At 37.4% G+C, this 22,399-nt stretch overlaps 1 protein-coding gene and 1 pseudogene across 11 annotated transcripts in view; one reads left to right on the top strand and one right to left on the bottom strand.

Moving 5' to 3' along the window:
• The window catches only part of NEK1 (NIMA related kinase 1), a 117,043-nt gene extending 100,823 nt beyond the window's left edge, over positions 1-16,220 (bottom strand). For 4 of the 11 annotated variants that reach the window (XM_036424101.2, XM_045576393.1, XM_036424099.2 and 1 more), the window contains exons 1-4: positions 15,612-16,212; positions 3,806-3,954; positions 3,305-3,401; positions 1,134-1,231 (exon numbers count right to left, since the gene is read on the bottom strand). In XM_036424101.2, the coding sequence (XP_036279994.1) occupies positions 1,134-1,231; positions 3,305-3,401; positions 3,806-3,922 (312 nt within the window). In that variant the 5' untranslated portion in view covers positions 3,923-3,954; positions 15,612-16,212. Of the gene's footprint in view, positions 1-1,133; positions 1,232-3,304; positions 3,402-3,805; positions 3,955-12,716; positions 12,830-15,611 lie in introns of all 11 variants that reach the window. The other 7 variants (XM_045576397.1, XM_045576396.1, XM_036424102.2 and 4 more) reach the window with 5 other exon arrangements.
• Positions 16,221-16,497: 277 nt separating this feature from the next.
• On the top strand, positions 16,498-17,407 carry LOC118711139 (annotated as a pseudogene).
• The last annotated feature ends 4,992 nt before the right edge of the window (positions 17,408-22,399 follow it).

Raw genomic sequence — 22,399 nt, forward strand, 5'->3', positions numbered from 1 at the left:
TATAATGTCCACAGGATAGCTCTATGGTAGCATTCATTTTGCTCCATGCTCTATCTCTGGTGCCTAAATTGGGTGTGAAAGGCACTTGAATATTTGTTGGATGAACAGATTTGACCTTCTTATCTATCTACCTACCTACCTACCTACCTACTTATTTGTCTATTTAATTTGTAGGCTTTCTTCTCAGGCATAAACTTCCCAGCCTTTTTTAACACTTTAATTTCTCATGTTCCTTTTTTTTCTGGCAACAAAAGTAAACTTCTCAAATTGGGCCTCTTTCAGATTAGAATGGTGCCAAGCTGTCTTAATTTCCCTTCACTCTAACACCACTCTGGGGAGTCAGAGAAACATATTCTATCACATTATGGGGTACAGAGCTCTAAAAGTCTGAAAAAATAATGTTAAAAGCCATTTTGAGATCTGGGAATAGTAAAAAAAAAAACAAAAAAAAAAACATGAATTCAGGGAAACTGTTTTCACACTGCAAAAATTTCTTTTTGAAGCCAATTTATTGAGGCGCGTGCCTCAATATTGTACGAGTGGTGTGAATTAGAGCTTACAACATGTAAAATAAATAAATAAATGGGGGGAAAAAGTTGAATATTAAAGAATAACAGAAAAAAATAACATTGCTTAGGAAGGATAGGGTCATATTTTAGAGATCCTTAAAATCAAAACAGAGGTTAGATTTCATGAAGTTGCTAATACTAGGCTTCTAGAGCTACAGTTACCAATATTTTAGGAAAATATTGTCTGGCAACAGTAAGCCAGATAGACAGGGTATAAAATTAGCCAGTTATAATGAATAATTAAGATATATATATAGATAGATAGATATAGATATATAGATATATATATAGATATTATATATGTGTATGTATACAGACAAACATATTTATATATACAAACACAGTATATTATACATGGAACAATATTACAGAAAGGAAATGAGATAGAGAACTGAACTAAGATTAGTACAGGAATGTGACTAATATATTAGAATATGTTACTGAACTGCCCTAGTAATTACAATTAGCATTTGTAGTTATAAATAAAATACATATATAAATAACTTTGAATTACTTCTAAATAACATTATGGAGAAAGAGTCAATCTCCTACATGCTAACTCACCTGATCCTCTTGAAACAAAACGCCTTTCTGAGCATTTATTCGTTTAAAAAGATCCCCTCCTTCACAGTAATCCATCACTATGTAGAGAGAGCCATTTTCTACAAAATATAAACATTAGATGCCATTTTTTAACATGTGTATCAAAAGCATAAAGAAAGGTACCAAAAGCATAAAGAAAGGTACCAGAAGATTTACTGAAAAGAAGCAATTAATTAGTTGTCTTCTGTTAAACCAGGAATAGAATAACATTCAAGAGAATTAAAATGCAAAGGCAAGATATACTAATAACACAGACATTCAATAATTTGGGTTAATAACTCGGTCATTAATATTTTTTCTACCAAGAATACATCATCTTATTCTATAGCAGTATTTACATTGACCCAAACATCTCTGGAATAAAGACAATGTGTAGACAGATACACAAATAATTCCTTGACTTATGATGGGGCTATATCCCAATAAACTCATCTTAATTTGAAATATATATTTCAAATAATAAATGCATAATATTAATAATACTTTCATGACTCTTTCTGTGGGTAGACACTTCTTAATACTCCTCTCCACCCTTATTCTTATAAAATAATAAAGGTAGGAATAAAAAGCAAACTTTTTACTGTTATATAACATCCGAATTTTGTACGATATGCATGTATCAAAATAAATAAAACCATCAAAAGATTTTTTTTTTTAAAGGTAATTGTGTGTGTGTGTTGAGAGAGAGAAAGAGACAGAAACAGAAATAGGAAGACAAAGAACTGAGAAAGGAATAGAGAAGGATTCCTGAAATAAAATGCTGGAGCTTTAGTACAAACATTCTGTAATATTTTCTGCTGCTTAATCATTGTTTATTTGGGGGATAAATACTACTTAAAGTATAAGGTTAACTGAAAAGTTTTTTCTCCATGAGGGAAGTACTAATCTATTTCGTATCACCCTTCAATCATTCACACATTTATTATGCATAGAGGCTAGGGATACAGAAATATAAAACACTACTCTTATGTTTAAGTAACAGGTAGAGAAAATAAAAATGTATAAAACATATACTCAAATACAAACCTCCACTTTTTCAATAAAATCAAATTTTTTAAATGTATAAATTCAGAGATACAGATAAAAGAGTAAAGTGTATAATATTTAATATAAAATCTAATTGTACATTTATATACCAGAAAATATTGTTTTCTCTCCACTCTGATAGTATATGAAACATTTTATTTACTTATTGATTTTTTTGAGAAAAGGAGACGGAGACACACACACACACACACACACACACCCCGAAAGAGAGAGAAATGCCCCAACTGGGGATGAACCTGCCACTCAGATGTGCCCTGATCAGGAATCGAAACTTTTTGGTGTACGGTATGGTGCTCAACCAACTGAGCCACCTGGCTGAGCTATATGAAACATTGTTATCCAAACTTTTCAAATCTATTTTCAATATCAATGTTTATCTGGGAGCAAAGACACTTTAGCTCTAATTCAGACTCTGAGACTGGTATGTGATATGACCCAAAACAGTCATTTAAACTAACATCTACTTTCAACCTAGATTGTATTCCTGTTTTATAATTTATGGGGATTTATGATATTAAGGGAATGACTTCAACAGGATTTCAATAAACCACTTTAACCTGCCTTTAAAGAAGTTAATCCTTATTTTAATTCCTGCATTAACAAATATAATGGAACATATTTCCAAATCATCAATATAGCTATGACATTTTAAGAACTTGAGGACACTTTTTCAACATACCTCAATATTATAAGAATGAGGTACACAAGAGAATACCAAAGAATAGAATACTTTCTAAAGATCAGAACATTTTCTCAGTAGCAGTACTGATAGCAATTCAAAGGAGTTTACTTTAACCAAAAGATGTAAACTACTGTTCTAGCTTTGTCCAAATTCTTGCACTTACTAACAGTGCTTCTTTTTAAGAAATCATAGTAACAGTGAGCCAGTATTAAACTACACAAGGATAGTATGGTGCATTATCCTAGAATCAAGCTGATATTCATATGCATACATATTGAAGCCAAAGTGATATACTTTCCTTCCTATGAATACATTCACTAAAAGATTCCTTGTAAGGAAAGTATCCAAATGTCATCAATATGGCTTAGGAGTTTTTGGAACTCTCTTGAAAACTGTATCTGACCTTCAAATGATTCTCTATACTGGACAATATTTGGATGCTTCATGTTTGCCAACACTGCAACTTCTCTCCTTGATTCTTCCCTTTCTTTATTGGACATCTTAAATGGGAGGAAAAGAGAAAATACTATATTAAACATTACAACACAATTTAAAAGTCCATAAATAAGAAAGTCATTAAAAATAAGGTTAACAAAGAAGGATGGTCCAAACAACAAAATATTGCCAGAAACTAAAAAGAATGAGTTGAATCAACAAGTAAAAATATTTTGAGATGTTCAAAATAAATTTAGTTATAGAACAGTAGACATATACACACAAGCACATATCATAAAAAAATCTGAAAGGATATATAGACTATTCTGAAATTAGTGGCTCTCCCTGAGATTATGGCAGTCTTCCACTTTAGGTTATACATTGCCATTTTCTTTTTTTTTAAATCTCTAACAATGAACCCTTTTGTAACCAGATATTACTTGAATAACCAAATGAAAAATATACTTACTCTTGAGATGTTAATTTCCTTGATAACATATTGTCTGTCATCTTCTGTAGATTTAACAAGAATGGCTTTTCCAAATGAACCTTCTCCAATCTTCTGTAGTCTAGCATACTTCTCCATAGTTCTTTTTCTAAGGCATCTTAACTGATAGACTAGACAGAAACAAAAATAACTATTAACAGAGATAAGCACATCTTCTATAATAATTATGTTTAATTTAAATTATACTTCCTTAGTGATATATTTACTCAAAAATATTTTAAGTATTTACTGAGAGTTAAATAAACTTAATCTCAATTTTATTCATGCAACTTAATGATAGCTAAAAAGAGAAAAACAGTGACATTTCAATTTTATTATTTGCTTATGAATATATTGTAACTGATTTCAAAGAAGGGAAAGGGAGAGAAAAATAGAAACCTCAATGATAAAAGACAATCATTGATCAGCTGCTTCCTGCACGCCCCCTACTTGGGATTGAGTCTGCAACCCAGGCATATGCCCTTATCAGGAATCAAACTAGATTTCCTGGTTCATAGGTCAACACTCAACCAGTGAGACACACCAGCTGGGCTACATTTCAATTTTATAAGAAGGCTTTGTAAAGTTAAATAGTGTATATACTTAACATATATGGAGAGGGAAACAAACTTTTTCTTATATAAATTAATTACTAGCACTACTTTATTATCTCCAATAAGACTGTTTCCCAAGGTTATTTAATCCCCTATTATACATTTAAATTATGTAGAGTGTTTGCTATTATTAAAAAAAAAAAATTCAGATAAAATTTCCATGCATACATTTTTATGTACTTATTACTTATAAAAATTCCTTAGGATAAATTCTTAGTTCAAAGAATGTGAACATGTTAAAGCTTTCAAACATACTACTTAACTGTCTTACAGAAATGACTAATAATGTATATTCTAGAAAAATGCATAAAAGTGCTTGGCCTGACCAGCATGCCTCAGTGGTTGAGCATTGACCTACGAACCAGGAGGTCATGGTTTGATTCCTGGTCAGGGCAATGCCGAGGTTGTGGGCTCGATCCCCAGTAGGGAGCATGCAGGAGGCAGCTGATCAATGATTCTCATCATTGATGTTTCTGTCTCTCTCTCTCCCTTTCCCAAATAAATTTTTTTAAAAAATTAAAAGTGCTTGCTCCTAGGTACTCTTTTAACACTGGTATTATTCATTAAAATCTTAAAAAGGCAATTAAAGGTAGTAATGAGCACTGAAACCCTGGAATCAGAAAACCTAGTTTTACTAGTAAATCCTCGCTTTACCACTTATTACTTATGTGACCTTGGGCAAGCTACTCATCTTCATGTGCCTCAGTTTTTTCATCTGTACAATGTGGATAAAAGCAGTCTGTACTTACAGAATTGTTGGGAGGATAATTTCAGTCAGGTACTAAGAACAGTGCTGGCAGATAGGGAGCACTGCTTCACTTTCAGTTCTTGTTATTCATTACATTTGATGGGGGAAATGGTGCCTTTTCTTTTGCATAACAGTGAATTTGAAAAAGTGAATTTGAAAATTTCACCCATGTTTATTGAACATTTGTATTTCTGATCTTTGAAACACTTCATCCATGCTCTTTGTCCATTTTTTTCTGGAATAATCTTTTTAAAATTAAGAGGGAGGGCCAAGGTGGTGACATAGATTAAACATCCTCCCACATCCACATCAAAATTACAACTAAACCACAGAACAACTATCATTCATAACTGCCTGAAATCTAGCTAAATGGAAGCCCTACAACTAGAGAATTCAAGAAGTCACATTGAGATTAGTGGGAGGGGTGGAGGCACAAAATGGCCTGTTCCAACACCCATGAGGGGCTTTTTTTTTTTAATAGGGTGGGATATCTTGGCCACAGAGGCCTCCCGTGAGAAACAAGGGGTCCCAGCCCCACACCAGACCCTGCAGCCCTGGGTTCCAGTGCCCGGAAGAGAAGTCTCCATAACTTCGGGCTATAAAAACCAGCAGGGATTGTGGCTTAGTGACCCGAAGGCTGCTGGAATACCAAGCAGTTCCTTTTTAATAGCTGGCTCACATACTCCGACTTCCAGGGATGGAGCAGCAAAAAGGATTCAGGGACATATAGGGAGGCACTAAATTGTTTGGCACTAGAGCAAGATTGGGGGGCAGCTTTCTCCCAGACAAAAGTGCTGGTATAGATTGCTGTTCCTTTGCCAGACCTCCCCACCAGAGTGCATATTGGCGGTCACCATTTTTGATTCTCCATCAACCTGGCCCATAATTTTCCTCACCCTGGTGACTCCCTGAAGCCCTGTCCCAACCAATTTGTAGCCTCACCCAAGCTATTTGCAGTGGCTCTTCCATGTGAATGTCCTGTCCTGGCTCAGGCTTCAGACTTTCCTAAAATGTCTCAAGCAGCAGCTGGACTCAGCATGCCCCATACCTCTTGCTAAGTGGTCCCAGGCCCAGCAATAGCAGCAGCCTGCCTGGTTCACAGATTGGCCTCTCCTGGACACTTCCAACTCCAATATAAGTAGCAGCCATCTACAGAATGCTCTGTGGCTCAGGCCAGGTGGCTTTAGGCAGGGCACAGGTAGTAGCTGACTTTGCACTTCCCAAGAGGCCCCAGAGCCAGTGCACCCAGTGGACAGCTTGAGATTATGCCAGATTACAACCCTACCATATCCACGAGCAACACACTAAAGGGGCAGACTCAATGAGCACTACAGCCCCATTGAAGCAAGTCCTGCTCCATGGGGCATCTCCTGCATAGCAGCTCTTCCACTATAGTTGCAGCTGGTTCGAACAGCCAATTGGCCTAGGTGTCAATCCCTCCCTGTGATGCCAACAGCAATCAACAGGACAGTGCACACAGCCCACACAGGGGAGGCACTTAGAATGCCCAGCTCAGGTGACTGGGGAGGCTGAGCCACTGCACCCTACAGGATACCAACAACACAAGGCCACTCTACCAATTCTAGGAGACATAGCAGCTCTTCCTAATACATAGAAACAAACACGGTGAAACAGCCAAAATGCAGACACAAAGAAACATGTCACAAATGAAAGAACAGAAGCAATCTCCAGAAAAAGAACTACATTAAATGGAAGCAAGCAAACTACCAGATAAAGAGTTCAAGGATATTAATGAGAGCTTCAAGAATCTTAGTGAGAACAACAACAACATAAAAAAAGACCAGTTAGAAATGAAGGACACACTAAATGAAATTAAGAATAATTTACAGGGAATCAACAGTAGAGGACACAGAGAATCAAATCAATTTAAAATATGAGGAAGCAAAAAACACTCAATCAGAACATATGAAGATAGTGTAAGGAGTCTCTGGAACAACTTCAACCATATCAACATTCGCATGATGGGGGTTCCAGAAATAGAAGAGCAGGAGCAAGAAATTGAAAATCTATTTTGTAGGGAGAAGTTATAGGGTTAAGCCTCGGACTGACCTGCTGGCAAAGCCACAAACAAGTTCCAGCTTAGAAGGCACAGCCTTCTTAGCAAAATTAAACTTGATCTTATGACACTCCCTAGATTCTTCCTGGGTAGCTAATGGGCTGTGGGAAGTGCAGCAAGTGCTGCCAAAACAAGAGAAACTCACAAGAACATTGTAACTATGGTGACCACTACATAATTTACCTCTAACTATAAAATAAAGCATCAGCTTGCAGTCTGGATCTGTTCTGTGGCCTCAGCCAGGCACAGAAGATCCACCTAGACCCAGCTTATTCACTTTGTCTGACTTTTCTTCATCCTTTGACGGCCCTCCCTCAAGCTTGCTGAACCTTTGGCTGTGCTGGCACATCACACTATTTGAAAAAATAATGACAGAAATTTTACCTTATATGGTGAAAGAAATAGACTTATAAGTCCAGTAAGTTCAGAGAGGAACACATAGAGGCCCACAACAAGAAATATTATAATGAAAATGCCAAAGATTAAAGACAAAGAATCTTAAAAGCAGAAAGAGAAAAGCAGTTAATTACCTACAAGGAAATGCCCACATGACTGTCTGCTGATTTCTCAACAGAAACTTTGGGGGCCAGAATGGAGATGCAAGAAATATTCAAAGTGATGTAAAGCAAGGACCCACAATCAAGATTACTCTACCCAGCAAAGCTACCATTTACAACTGAAGGTCAGTTAAAGAGCTTCACAGACTAGAAAAAGCTAAAGGAGTTCACCACCACCAAACCAGTATTATTGATACATGAAATGTTAAAGGGAAACAGAGGAGAAGAAAAAAGAGATCAAAATATTACAATACACCATACACAAAAATAAACTCAAATGGATAAAGGACTTAAACATAAGATGGGAAACAATAAAAAGATTAGAGGAATCCATAGGCAGCAAAATCTCAGACATATGCCAAAGCAATCTCTTCACCAATACAGCTCCTAGGGCAATGGAAAATAAAGAGAAAATAAATAAATGGGACTACATCAAAATAAAAGGCTTCTACACAGCAAAAGAAACCATCAAAACAACAAGAAAGCCCACTGCATGGAAGAACATATTTGCCAATGGTTATTTCCAATAAGGTTTTAATCTCCAACATTTATAGGGAATTCATACAACTTAACAAAAGGAGGATAAACAACCAAATCAAAAAATGGGCAATGGATATAAATAGATACTTTTCTAAAGAGATGATAAGGAAGGCCAAGAGACATATGAAAACATACTCAAAGACACTAATCATTCAAGAGATGCAAATCAAAATGACAATGAGGTACCATCTCACACCTGTGCGAATAGCTATCATCAACAAATCAACAAACAACAAGTGCTGGAGAGGATGTAGAGAGAAAGGAACCCTCCTGCACTGCTGGTGGGAATGCAGACTGGTGCAGCCACTGTAAAGAACAGTATGGAGTTTCCTCATAAAATTAAAAATGGAACTCCCATTTGACCCAGTGATCCCACTTCTAGGAATATATATCCCAAGACACTAAAAACATCAAACAGAAATTTACACGCACCCCTTTGTTCATAGCAGTACAATTTACCAAAGCTAAGATTTGGAAACAGCCTAAGTGCCCATCAGCAGATGAATGGATTAAAAAACTGTGGTACACCTAGCCCTAACCAGTTTGGCTCAGTGGATAGAGCATCAACCTGTAGATTGAAAAAAAAAACTGTGGTACATCTACACAGTGGAATACTACGCTGAGGTAAAAAAAAAAAAAAAAAAAAAAAGGAATTCTTATCACTTGAACAGTATGGATGGAACTGGAGAGTATTGTGCTAAGTGAAATAAGCCAATCAGAGAAAGATAAATACCCCATGATCTCACTAATATATGGAATATAATGAACAACATAAACTGATGAACAAAAATAGATCCAGAGACAGAGAAGCATCAATCAGATGCTCAAACCTCAGAGGGAAGATAGGGAAGGGTGGGGGTAAGGGGGAGAGATCAACCAAAGGACTTGTATGCATGCACATAAGCCCAACCAATGGACACAGACACCAGGGAGATGAGGTCATGAGTGGGGGGGAGAGGCAATGAGGATAAGGACACATATGTAATACCTTAATCAATAAAAAAATATGAACAATAAAATGGCAATAAATACATACCTATTAACAATTGAATCTAAAATAAATGAGAAAGGAATCTAATGAATAAAATAAACATGAATAAAATAAAAACATAGGCATGGAAAAATGGAACCGAATGATGAATCTCAGAGGGAAGCAGGGAGAGATGGGTGGAAGAGATTAACCAAAGAATTTATATGCATACATGCATTATCCATGGACGCAGACAATAAATTAGGTAGCAAAAGCCTGGGGCAGTATTGGACCCCAGTGGAGGGGGGCAAGAGGGAAGAAGGAGAGGATATTTCCAATACTCTCAACAATAAACAGTTAAAATAATAAAATAAAATAATTATTCCTTAAAAGCTTCTTTAATGAAGACGTGAACCCTTCTCTATCATACATTCTCTTTTCCCTTTATGCTATTAGCTTTTCTTTCTTTTTTCTTAATTGATCTAGAGAAGGAGGGAAAGAGAAAGAAACACTGATGTAAGAGAGATACATTGATTAGTTGCCTCCCACACACTCCCTGACTGGGGATCAAACCTGTAATCTAGTGCTGCTTATTAGCAAGATCACCATTATTATGGTGATACATGAATTCACTATGTTAACCTAAAACTAATAAATATTCAATTCATAACTTGCTCTTTTCTATGCATTGCAAGCAGGCTTTCTATGTCTGAGAAAATGAGCTTGTCATGAAGACTGTATTAAAATTTCTGTGACAGTTTACCATATTTCTCATTGTAAATAAATAAATCCATGTTCTCACTTAATTTTCTCAATACTAAAATGTTTTATTTTGCCTCTAAGAAATTACCCAATTTCCTTAAATGACAAAATACATATTCTAGGTCTTTAAGACTAGAAACCAGAACTCAGCCTGTGGTAAAAAAATCAGTTCCCTATAAAATTTTGTAGGAAAGAGCTTTCTTCTACCTTAGAAAACATTATAACCACTTTCCATTTCAAAATTTCTGGAAGAAATTACAAGCCTTTTAGCAACTTTAAGAGAAACAGGAAAATAACTATTATAAAAGCACTACAGCAATATCAGTGAATTAAAGTAGGAAAGTCATTTCAAACACTTTCAAGCCAACTTTGATCAAATGGCATAATATAATAGTTATCTGGGCACCAGCCAGAATTCAATGATTTCTCCAGGACATGAAAGTATATCATATTACTATGCTATTTAGAAAAAAAATATCAAGATAAACTCATTTTAGAAAACTAAATTTCATAAGTCAAATTGCATTAAATAATAACCACATAATGAGATTATTTCACAGCCATCATTATTTTGTAACTTGTGCCAAGAAAAAATAAAGTCAAATAAAATTAGTAAGTTTGGCCCTGCCTCAAAATTTAGTTGCCAATTCCTTTCAAGGGAGCACACTTACAAGATGGAAGCTCTAAGAATCTCTAATATTGCATTCTGCTGCCTACCGCATTACTGAGTGAATATTGTGGTTTGACAACTCAGTAAAGTAGAATATTATAGAACTTGCCCCCAGTAGAAAAGAAAGATGACTCTAATTGTCATCAAATAATGTCAAGTGCAGACACCTTTATAAATAATCAAAGACTTGTGGTCAACAAGTTTCAGAGCAACGGACAGCCCTCCTTTTCTGCAGAGTCCACCTTAGACTAGTGTAGTCACTAGAGGAAATAAAAGGGAACACAAGATAGATTGCTTTCATTGTCTCACAAGATATTTAACCAATGTATTTATTTCCTAGTTGCAAGACTTCTCAGCTGAATTACAACCCTAGAAGCCTTTCAAACCAAATGAAAGCAAAGATAACAAAATGTACCATAGGCTTACATTTCCAAAATCATCATAACATGTAACTGAAAAATGATAAAAATCTGTTCTAATTTCATTATTGTAATAAACTCAGATTACAAATAAATGTTTTCCCTTTTCTTTTTTAAAAAAATATGTTTGTTTGTTTGAGAGAAAGGGAGAGGGTGAGAGTGAGAGAAATTTGGATGAGAAACATTGATTGTTGCCTCTTTCCCACTAAGGATTAAGCTTTTTCTAAGCTTTAGCTTCCAATATCAAATAAAAATCACAATACCAATTTGAAAGTGTTCTTAAGGTCTCTTACAATTATATCAATTCAATCTCCAAAAAAAAATGCCTGATATTAAAGATATTCAAAGCCTAAAAGCAAAGAGTTATGTGATACAACAAACAAAGCAAAGGATTTGGAAAATAAAAGCTACGTGAACAAAAGCAAACCACCTGACTTTTCTGAGCCTTGGATACTTCATTTAAAAACACTGATCAGTTCAACATAATGCTATCTTAAAGACCCTACAACTATAATAATCTGAGAATCAAGGAGAAGAAAATAAAAGAGCCAAGTGGGTCAGAAAACTGGAAACTGCAACACTGTTTAGAATTGTACTCTTAGCCACAAAAAGTAGAAATATCAGAAAGATATAGCCCAAGTCTTTTCTTTAGAAAACTAAAAAGAAGCCACGAGTCATTATTTTAGCCTAAATCTTCAAAAAGTCAAAAAATAAACTGCAACTTATAGTTAAATATATCAAATGAACGTACATAGTTACCTCTACTTCTTCCTCAAACCTAACAGAACTTTGAAGGGATAAGAAAGGCAGAGGAGGAAAGAAAGCAATTGCAACAAAATTCTGGAAGCTGACAAACACAAAAACAAGCAGCAACTGGCTTGGGAGACTAAAGAAAGCTGTATACCAAGCCAGCGGTGGGAAATAACTCAATTCCCACTACAGACTAGCTCAATAATTGGAAGCACCAGGTGCCTCTGGAGTGAGGATAATATTAGGACTAAAACAAGATTGGGTGACTTGTGTCAGAAGCAGTCAGACACACAGTTTGCCTGTCCTCCTCTCCCAATAAAGAGATTACCCCTCTCTCAGATCCCCAGAAGACTAGAGATTTCTCTAGATTGGAGATCCTGACACAGCTGAGAATAGAAATGCCATATACAAGCACACACATTTTGTTGTGCTTCACTTTATTGTGCTTCACAAATGTTGCCTTTTTTTTTTTTTTTTTAACAAAATGAAGGCAAGACCCACTATCAGAAAAAAAAAAAAAAAAAATTATGACTCTCTTTATTGCCAGGGTCTGGAATCAAACTGATAATATCTCCGAGGAATACCTGTACAATCTGGGAGATTAAGTGAATGTGTACTTAGGAAATGGTGACACACTGTTCCAACCATGATGGTGAAACTCTTAACAGACCATCTCACCTCCCAAAACAATCATAAACGCTTGGTAAAATATATAAAACAACAGATAGAAGCTGAGGGGCTATAATCATTGAAAGGTAGGAATATATTAGTGAGTTCCATATTTACCCCACCCTTTTTCTTGAAGACATTTTTCAAATTGTGGCAAGCAGAATGGAGCTTAAGTAGAAAGCTGCAGTCTTAGTGGGCTGAGTGTAGAGTGGTTTAGGGCTGCCGAAATCCTGGATAGGAGAGGAAAAAACTGAGTAGCTCTAGAGTCTAAAAATCTACAAAGTCCTAGCTGGTTTGGCTCAGTGGATAAAGCAATCAGCCTGTGGACTGAAGGGTCCTGCGTTCAATTCTGGTCAAGGGCACATGCCCAGATTGTGGGCTCCATCTGGCAGCCCATCAATGATTCTCTCTTATTGATGTTTCTCTCTCTCTCTCTCCCTCCCGCTTCCTTTCTGAAATCAATAAAAATATTTTTAAAAAATAAATAAAAATCTGCATGTAAATTCCTCTCTTGTCAGTTAGCCCATTCCTAAATTGTTCACACACAGGGCAAGAATAAAACAGGCTAGTCCTAACAAAACTAAAACCAATCCTCAACAGATCAAGGTTATCAACTGATAATCCCATCAGCTTGCCAGAACAAAACAACAATTTTGGGAGGATAAATGTTCCAGAAATTCTAAGATGTTTCATCACAAGTTCTAGCATCCAGTCAGTAATTATGAAGCATGTTAAAAAACAAACAAACAAAAAAACAACAGAGAGATAAAACAACCAAAACGAAAGAATTCACACAATAGACTTGAAAATGACTCAACTGTGGAGTTATCAGTAGGGGATTTTAATAGCCATGATTAATATGTTCAAGAAAATAAGAGAGAAAGATGAACAAAGTTATTTTTTTTAAGATGGAGATTATTTTTTAAGATTTTAAAGATGGGGAGTTTCAACAAAGAACTAAAATGTATTTTTTTAATTAAATGAACATTCTAGAAGTAACATATCTGAAATTAAGAACAATGTCCAATATCTGAAGAGATACAAAATAAACTGGTAATATTGGCTGCCAAAAACTGAGTAGTTGCTGGGGTTTGGAATCAAACCCATATAATAACTACCATTTGGGATTATGGGAGAGGGCCAAACTGAGTAGTTGAGAAGACTTTTTAAACTATATAAATGTTTTATCTATCCAAAATAATACATTAAATTGAAGAATAATAACTACTGATAGGAAGTAGGAAGAATGTTACCTAAATCAGTATTTCTAGTTAAAATCCTTGAACAGCCGAAGCTGGTTTGGCTCAGCGGTAGAGCGTCGGTCTGCGGACTGAAAGGTCCCAGGTTCGATTCCTGTCAATGGCATGTACATTGGTTGCGGGCACATCCCGGGTAGGGGGTGTGCAAGAGGCAGCTGGTCGATGTTTCTCATCGACGTATCTAGCTCTCTATCTCTCTTTCCCTTCCTCTCTGTAAAAAATCAATAAAATATATTTTTAAAAAATAAAAAATAAAATAAAATCCTTGAACAGTTCTCAATTTCCAAACTTCTAATCCTGACATCCAACGTTTTCCTATATAGTATCATTCTTCTTTTCAAGTATGTCAACTATGCTGACCCCCCCCAAAATATCTTGCCTCTAGTCAAATTAGACATTTTTCCTCTCATTTTTCTAAAAATTTCTTTAAGCCATAAATAAGCAATGTTTGACATAATAATTTTGCGCGAAATATGAAAAATGTCAGAGTATATGAATGAAAAACTTTAGCCCCACCCATCTCAAACATTAAGTCATTTCAGCTTTATGATGGACAGGATGTCATAAAGGGAAACATTGGTAAAGAAATGTCAATAGATTACTTATGGAGCAGTCCGCAGCTACAATCCATACATATAATTCTCCCAAAGTAACAACTACCATTTGGGATTATGGGAGAGGGCCAATTTATCTTCTCAGTAAGAAAAGTTTCTGCCTTATTTTTCGTTACTCAAAAAAGCAGAAAGCAAAAATAAGATTCCTAGTAGTCTTCCCTTCCCTTCCCCCCCCCAAAAAAATTTTTTCTTCTTCTCTGTAAGTCTATTCAGGCAACAATTAATGGCTTTCCTGGTGGAAACTACCAAAATGTAAATAATTTACATTCATGAAATGGGGTCATGATCATAACTTAGGAGGTAGGTTAGAGTAAAATTTACTTGGAATTCAATGTCAATGTATTATTAAAATGACCTCAAAAGAACTCCTGTGGCCAAGTTCCATAAACCTTACTAAACTAATGGTGACTTTTACTGTGCAAAAACCTGTTTTCCCACAAAACAGGCTCCTTACCTTTCACCCAGAACAATGGGCAATTTTAAATGAAGATCTGTGGATCTTCTCACACCAGACAAACCTAAACTAAAACAACGGACTACTTCTCTCCATATCTGGCTTCCCTCCATCATCTCTACAATATCGCTGCATCATAAGAAAAGGCTATTATTACTTTATATTGGATATTACTCTTAATCCTTCATAAATATTTCTGACGGAACGTAGAATGGCAATAATTTTTCTGCTTCTTGATCTTAAGAGAATAAAAATTAGGCCTGAATATTTATAAGAAATGAGTCATGGACTCTGAAAGTAGAACTTTTAATGCCTTGCATATAGAAATTTCTTCAAATTTTGGAAACCGAAATATAAAATTACAGGCCAACCAGTTGCTCCTCATTTTCTAATTAAATTTATGTATAACTTAAGGTTGGAGACAACCTGTAAGCCTGTAAATGACTGCTTATTCATACTAAGATTCCTATTACTTTAATAGATTTTTGCTTAAACAATGTCCAATGACTGCTTGGCAATACATATTGCTCCTTAGAGAATTAACATTCTAATAAGATAAGGGTTATTACTTTTCCGCGCACTTATGGTACCCATAAGCAATACCTACATAAGCAAGGTTTCCTCGTTCCCAACCTGATTGTGCCATTTTGCATATCACTCCTTGCCTCCCCCAAGTAAAACTCACCTCAACGACACAGGACGTTAGTAGGGATAACGGTGATGATCTATTAGCAAAAGTCTGGGTGTAGCAATCTTCCTAGGGGACTTAATGAGGCAGAGGCGTCATCCCGCATTTCGAAAATGACATCCTGAAAGACAAACCGAGTCTCTAGCCAGCCGCTGGCAGCCCCCTGTGAAGGGGGGGGGGGGCACTGAGACTCCCACACCTGGACAGAGCCCCTGCCTGACTGCTCAGGTTGGACTCGGTCCCAACTCGGGCAACGCCCTGTGAGACGGGTACACACTCCCCGGACGGAGGAAACAAACTGGTTCCTGAGCCCCTTGGAAACGGCGGGGCGGCAGCGGGGGAGTGCCGCGGGGACCGCCTCTCCAACTTCACATGCGGCGGCCGGCGGTGGCCGCAGCGGGGTGGGGACCTGCGGCCTTCGGGGCTGGGAGGCTACCTGGCTGCCACGCCCTCCGGCCCCGCAACGCCCGCGCTAGATCCCGGGGGGTTTGCAGGGAAGTGCTGGGGACCCCGGGCTGAAGATGCAGCCTGCTGCCCCTTAAAGCCTGGAGCGAATGCAGAAGGGGGAGTGGTCGGCGCGTCACTGGCGCTGGCGTGTGACGTCAGCGCGCTGAAGCAAGCGTGCAGTGGAGGTGGCTGGGAAAGAGCGGCTCTGAGGGGCACGGAGGGGCGCAGAGGGGCGGAGCCGGAGGTGGCCAGGGGCGGGGCCATGACTGGGGCGGGCCATGACTGGGGCGGGCCATGACTGGGGCGGGCCATGACTGGGGCGGGCCATGACTGGGGCGGGGCCATGACTGGGGCGGGGCCATGGCGGGGCGGGGCCACGGCGGGGCGGGGCCAGGTCCCTGCTGGCGGGACTGGTTAAGAGCAGGAAAATTGAAAAGGAAAAACCGGGCCTCCTTGCTGGCGAGCTGCAGAGGGTGGCGGAGGCCCCGCAGGCTTGCCTCGCGACCTCTGGGGGCCGGTTCTCCGAGGAGGTGTGGTCCGCCACGGGGGGCGCCGAAAGAGGGCTGCCGCCACCGCCCACGCCGACCCCGGCCTTCGCCGGCGCAGCCCCGGCTCCCTCGGGTGCAGGAAGCACCTGGGTGGAGGCCTCCTGGGAGAGCCTGAGATGGCATCCGTAGACTTCGAGACCTACGTGGATCCAGCCTGCAGGGCTGCGGAGCAGTTTGTCAACGTCTACTACACCACCATGGATAAGCGGAGGCGCCTGCCGCCCCGCCTCTACCTGGGCACAGCCACCCTGGTGTGGAATGGAAACGGGTCAGGACCAGAGAGTCCTGGAGTGAGGTTTTTGAAATGTTGCCTTCCAGTGAGTTCCAGATCAATGTGGTTGACTGCCAGCCTGTACGTAGGGAAGCCACCCCGAGCCAGACCACAGTTGTGATCTAGGGAATGGTGAAGTCTGAAGGCAACAAACAACGGGACTTCAACCAGAACTTCATTCTGACTGCCCAGGCCTCTCCTAGCAACACGGGGTGGACGATAGCGAGTGATTGCTTCAGGTTCCAGGACCCAGCCAGCTAGCAGAGCAGCGGGCAGCCCCAGCTAGGGAGGAAAACACGGATCTCAAAATGTGGGGACACCAGTTCCTTTCTGATGTGGGCTACACTGCCCAGGGTAAACTCTGCCTTTTCTCAAGTCCAAGGAGCCCCTTTTACGAGTATACTTATTTGTCATAGTTGCCTTTCCGTAGTATAGCTTTCTATTTCTCTACTTGTCCAGCAGAGACCCTGGTTCTGCAAATTGTATCAAATAAAATAATGCTACAAAAAAAAAAAAAAAAGGAAAAACGAGTGTGTAGTTTGAAGAAGTATGGCAGAAGTTGATATGAAATAAAGCAGTGTTTTTCAACCGCTGTTCCGCGGCACACTATGTTGCCTGGTGTGCCGTAGGTGCAGACAAGACAAGAATTTTATAATTTTTCACTATTTTGTTTACTTAATATTTCATAATAAAGTAATTATAAAATACTTTCTTTGTGTTTATTTGATTCCTATTCAAGAGAATTACTTTATATATAGTCAATATAGGCACAGAGTTAAATTTTTTAACATTTTCTAATGGTGGTGTGCCTCGTGATTTTTTTCATGAAACAAGTGTGCCTTTGCCCAAAAAAGGTTGAAAAACACTGAAATAAAGCGTACCATAAATTTGTCCCAGACATAAGACACTGCAATAATAATGTTTTAACCTGAAGACTTTTATTTACTTAAAACTAACATATTAAAAAAAAATTTTTTTTTTTACTGATTTCAGAGAGGAAGGGAGAGTGATCAATGATGAGAGAATCATTATCAATTGCTTCCTGCATGTGTCCCACCCCCCTCCACTAAACTCCTGATTCATAGGTGAAGGCTCAATCAACTAACCCACTCTAGCTGGGTGAGATGCCACATTTATAAAAGTAATTTTGCTTTAAAAAGCAAGCCTTTTTCTAGTATGTTTTGGATGATTAAAACAAGAACGTAATTTTAAGTCTCAAAAAATTTTTAAGTTATAATGTGATATTCTATACCTATACATCTAATGTGTGTATAAATTCATTGTCAGTATATTGAAAGGGCTGGTAGTCTAAGTACCTTTCTTCATTGCAGGACTTTCTAAGATAGCGACATATTTCCTAATAAGGGTGTTGTCCTGTATTCCTACAGCTGAAGTGACTTATCCCAAGATACTGGAAATTACAAACTTGAAGCTGAAGAAGGGTGGTACAACTCCAAGGTGTATCTGTTGTACACAAATTGTATGTAGCTTGGAGACACTACTGATTTTGCCAGAGACCCCCAAAGATCAAATGATTTAGATCTTTATTTAAAATAAATCTGTCTCCTTTTCCTTCATTCCTTTCTGAACACACCAACACCAAGACCATCTTTGGGTTCTCCTGTGGGTCTTTGAGTTAGTCTGGCTTAGAAGACAAACTTGATTCCCATCCAGCATGTAAATTGAAAGTTTTGGGCTTCTTTGCCAGCAGATGGCACTGCAAGTCATTCAGTCTGGCACACTGGAGAAAATCTGCTTCAGTTGATTTCCTCTTTAATCTCCATGCAATAGACTTGCTTTCCTCATTTTCTCACTTCAAGGCTAACCTCCTGTAACCTTTCCACCCAGTTAGTAAGTAGGAATGTTGGTGTCTGAATGCACAATAACTCTAGTTCTACCCACATCCCATTGTACAGCCAAGCAACATGAAAACATTTGCTAATTGCTAAACTAGCAAATTCTTTTTGGCTGTTTTCGTGAAGAATGGTTAGATAACGTGTTAGACAATTATTTTTGCTCCTGTCATAAACTGTTAGTGGGAATTATAAACTACTACAGTTTTTGTAGAAGGCATGCTAGCAATATGTATATAAACAAATTCACTTCTAAAAGAAGTAGGTGACGATGTATTATAAGAATAACTATTATTTTTATAACCAGAAAAAGTAGAAATAATGTGAATTCTAACAATAAGAACTTAACTAAATAAATTATAATACATCCAAACAATAGAATATTTTGAAGCCATTAAAAAAGGTCGGGGGGAGAGGGGGAAGAAAGGGGGAAAAAGATTTAAAGAAAAGGGGTTATTTGGATCTATTTTTACTCACAGAAAGATGCCCTTGATATATTGAGTTAATAAGGCAAATTACTCTCACCTGGATTAAGAAGATTACCCAGCCTTAGCTGGTTTGGCTCGGTGGATGGAGCATCAGCCTGCAAACTGAAGGGTCCCAGGTTCATTTCCAGTCAGGGGCACATGCCCAGGTTGTGGGCTCAATTCCCAGTGTGGGGTATGCAAGAGGCAGCTGATCAATGATTCTCTCTCATCATTGATGTTTCTATCTCTCTTTCCCTCTCCCTTCCCCTCTGAAATCAATAGAAATATTTTTTTATAAAACTAAGATTACCCAATGATTTCCCTTTCTGGTTTATATACTTCTGTAAAGTTTAATTTTTTTCTTTTTATAACAAAAATATTTGAGTTTCTTTGATTTCTTTTATTTAAAAATTTTATTGGATTTTTCTTTCAAACAACAAAAAAATATATTTGTTGCTTGCAACAACTCAATAGCACAAGTACATAAAAATAAGGTCTATATCTCTATCTACCCAAAGTCACCCTATGCTTATTCCTATAAGTCAATGTTAATAGTTTTACAAATATCTACATTTTTTGTAAGTTCATAACATAGCATTTATTCATATAATGTTTTAATCCTTTAAAATGAGATTATAGTATACATATTGTTTTGCAATTTGCATTTTATTTAACAGTATGTCATGACTATCTCTAGAGTTCAACTAATTCTTGTTAATGTTATCAACATTCCGTGATATGGATGTACCAAAATCTATTCAATAGGATTGCTGGGTCAAAAGTATGCTTTTTCTTTTACTTGAATAGATACTCCTATGCTTTGGTTATATATTGTTGTGTAACAAACCACCATAAAACTTAGTGGCCTACCACAATGATTTATTATTTCCTCACAATTTTGTGGTCAGGAAATAAGGCAGGGTTTTGTTGGCTGGGCTCACTCAGCTTCATTCAGTGGGCAGCTATGCTGAACTGGATGGCCTGAGAAGGTTCAGTCACATGTCTGGTGCCTTGGCACTCCTCAACTCTTTCTCCCTCCACGTGGGTAGCTTGGGTTGTCACATTATGGTCTTGAGAGAGTCATTCCTCTTTCATAAAAGCTGGCTTCACATAAGGAAAAAATAGAAGGTGCCAGTCTTTTTTTTAAAATCCTCACTCAAGGATATAGTTTTTTTCTTTTAGAGAGAGAGATGGGAATGTGAGAAACATCAATGATTGCCTTCCACATGCATCTCTACGAGGAATCGAACCCCTAACATAAGAATGTGTCCTGATTGGAAATTGAACCTGTGACCTTTTGGTGTATGGGATGATGCTCTAAACAACTGAGCCACCCAGCCAGGGCAAAGGTGCCAGTGTTTTAAAGGCTAGGCCAAGGTCACTTCTTCCATATTTATGGTGAAAACAAGGTTCAAGGCCAGGCAAGATTGACAAGAAAGGGAGGGATCAATGATGGCCTAATTTGTAGACTTATCTACTACATCCTTGATTACTTTTCAAAAGTTTTAAGAAATTCAAACTTCCGGTAGCCTATTTCTACCACCACTTGATGTATTTCTCTTAATTTTACAAAAACCTGGAATTTCTTCCTCTGTGTCTGTCTGTTATATCTCCTGCCCTTTTTCCATTTATCTTTTTAAAAAATCAATTTGTAGGTGCTATTTGTAAAACACAGAAATTAACCCTTTGTCATATTGTGGAACAAATATATTCTGACACTTTCTCACTAACATTTTTATACTTTTTATGTTATCTTTGGTGGTATAAAAATTTGTATTTGATCAAACCTGGCAGTCTCTCTTTCTCTCTCTCTCTCTCTCTCTCTCTCTCTTTTTTTTTTTTGTTTCTCATTTTGCCAAAAAAATATTCTTTCACCCTCAAAGCCATCTAAATAATCTTAATGTTCTTGTCTTTTGTTTGATAACTTCAATACATATGAAATTTATTTTTGTACATGATTAACATAGAGAAACTAGCTTTATATTCTTTTGAAGAAAAGCTAGTTATGCAAGAACCATTTATTATATGTGATTTCCTTTTCCACCAATTTGAAATGTAAACTTTATCATATATTAAGTTCACTATTTGTATTTTTATCTGCTTATGGATTTCTCTCTCATTTATCATTTTGTCAATTAAAAAAAGAAAAAGTGCCCTGACTAGTGTGGCTCAGTTGGTTGGAGCATTGTCCCATACACTGAAGGGTGGTGGGTTTGATCCCTGGTCAGGGAACATATGGGAAGCAAACTGATTGATGTTTTGCTTGATTATTTTAGAGGATAATCTCTAAAATAATTTTTTTTAAAAGAAAGTGTTTTAATAATCAAGAAATACTATAACAATATTTTCCATTCTGAAAAAGAAATGCCAACACTAAAATAATTTTTAAATTTTTAATAATTATTTATATTCTTGTATATTAAAGATGGTTAAAGTTATGGTTATGGGCCTCTTTTCTGGTAGAAAATAAATAAAAATGCTTTAAATCTTTATTAATAGTGCTTTATACTATCCCAAGTGGAAAGGGACTAGCTATATTACTCTGGTATTCAACTAGAGATTTTACAGAAATATATCGTTCTTTATTCACAGTGGATTGAACACTATGCAAATTATATGGATTAGCATATTCAAGACATATAGTAGGTATTGTTATTTCTTCTTTCCAGAAAGCAGGCAGCAAGGTGAAACAAATTAGAGGATAACAAATTTAAGCAAATAGTTGGTGGTAGATTTACAATAGAATATTTTCCCTTTGTGAAGTTATTAAAAGAACACATATTTGTGTAGATATATGTATTTGATCAAGCTATCCTGACATACAAGCAATCTTTTGTGATTGAAGAAAAGAAGGCTTTAAACTTTAAATATGAGGAAATGCATGCTCTAAAATCCAGATCTCTTGCAGACATGTAATACATACAAAAAAGAAAAAGAGTGTCTTTACATTTAGGACTCTGTCTCTTTACATCCTAAAATCTTTTATTTTAAGCTAATTCCTGAAAGTCTACTGCCAGGGGTCCTCAAACTTTTTAAAGTGGGGGCCAGATCACGGTCCCTCAGAGAGCTGGAGGGCCGGACTATATGAACTACTAATTCCTACTGTAACACCTCGGCTGCGCTCACTGCCCAAAAAACCTGGCGGGCCGGATCAGACTCCTCTGCGGGCTGCATGTGGCCCGCGGGCCGTAGTTTGAAG

The sequence above is a fragment of the Pipistrellus kuhlii genome, unplaced genomic scaffold (genome assembly GCF_014108245.1).
Source record: "Pipistrellus kuhlii isolate mPipKuh1 unplaced genomic scaffold, mPipKuh1.p scaffold_m20_p_8, whole genome shotgun sequence".
NCBI classification, from domain to species: Eukaryota; Metazoa; Chordata; class Mammalia; order Chiroptera; family Vespertilionidae; genus Pipistrellus; species Pipistrellus kuhlii.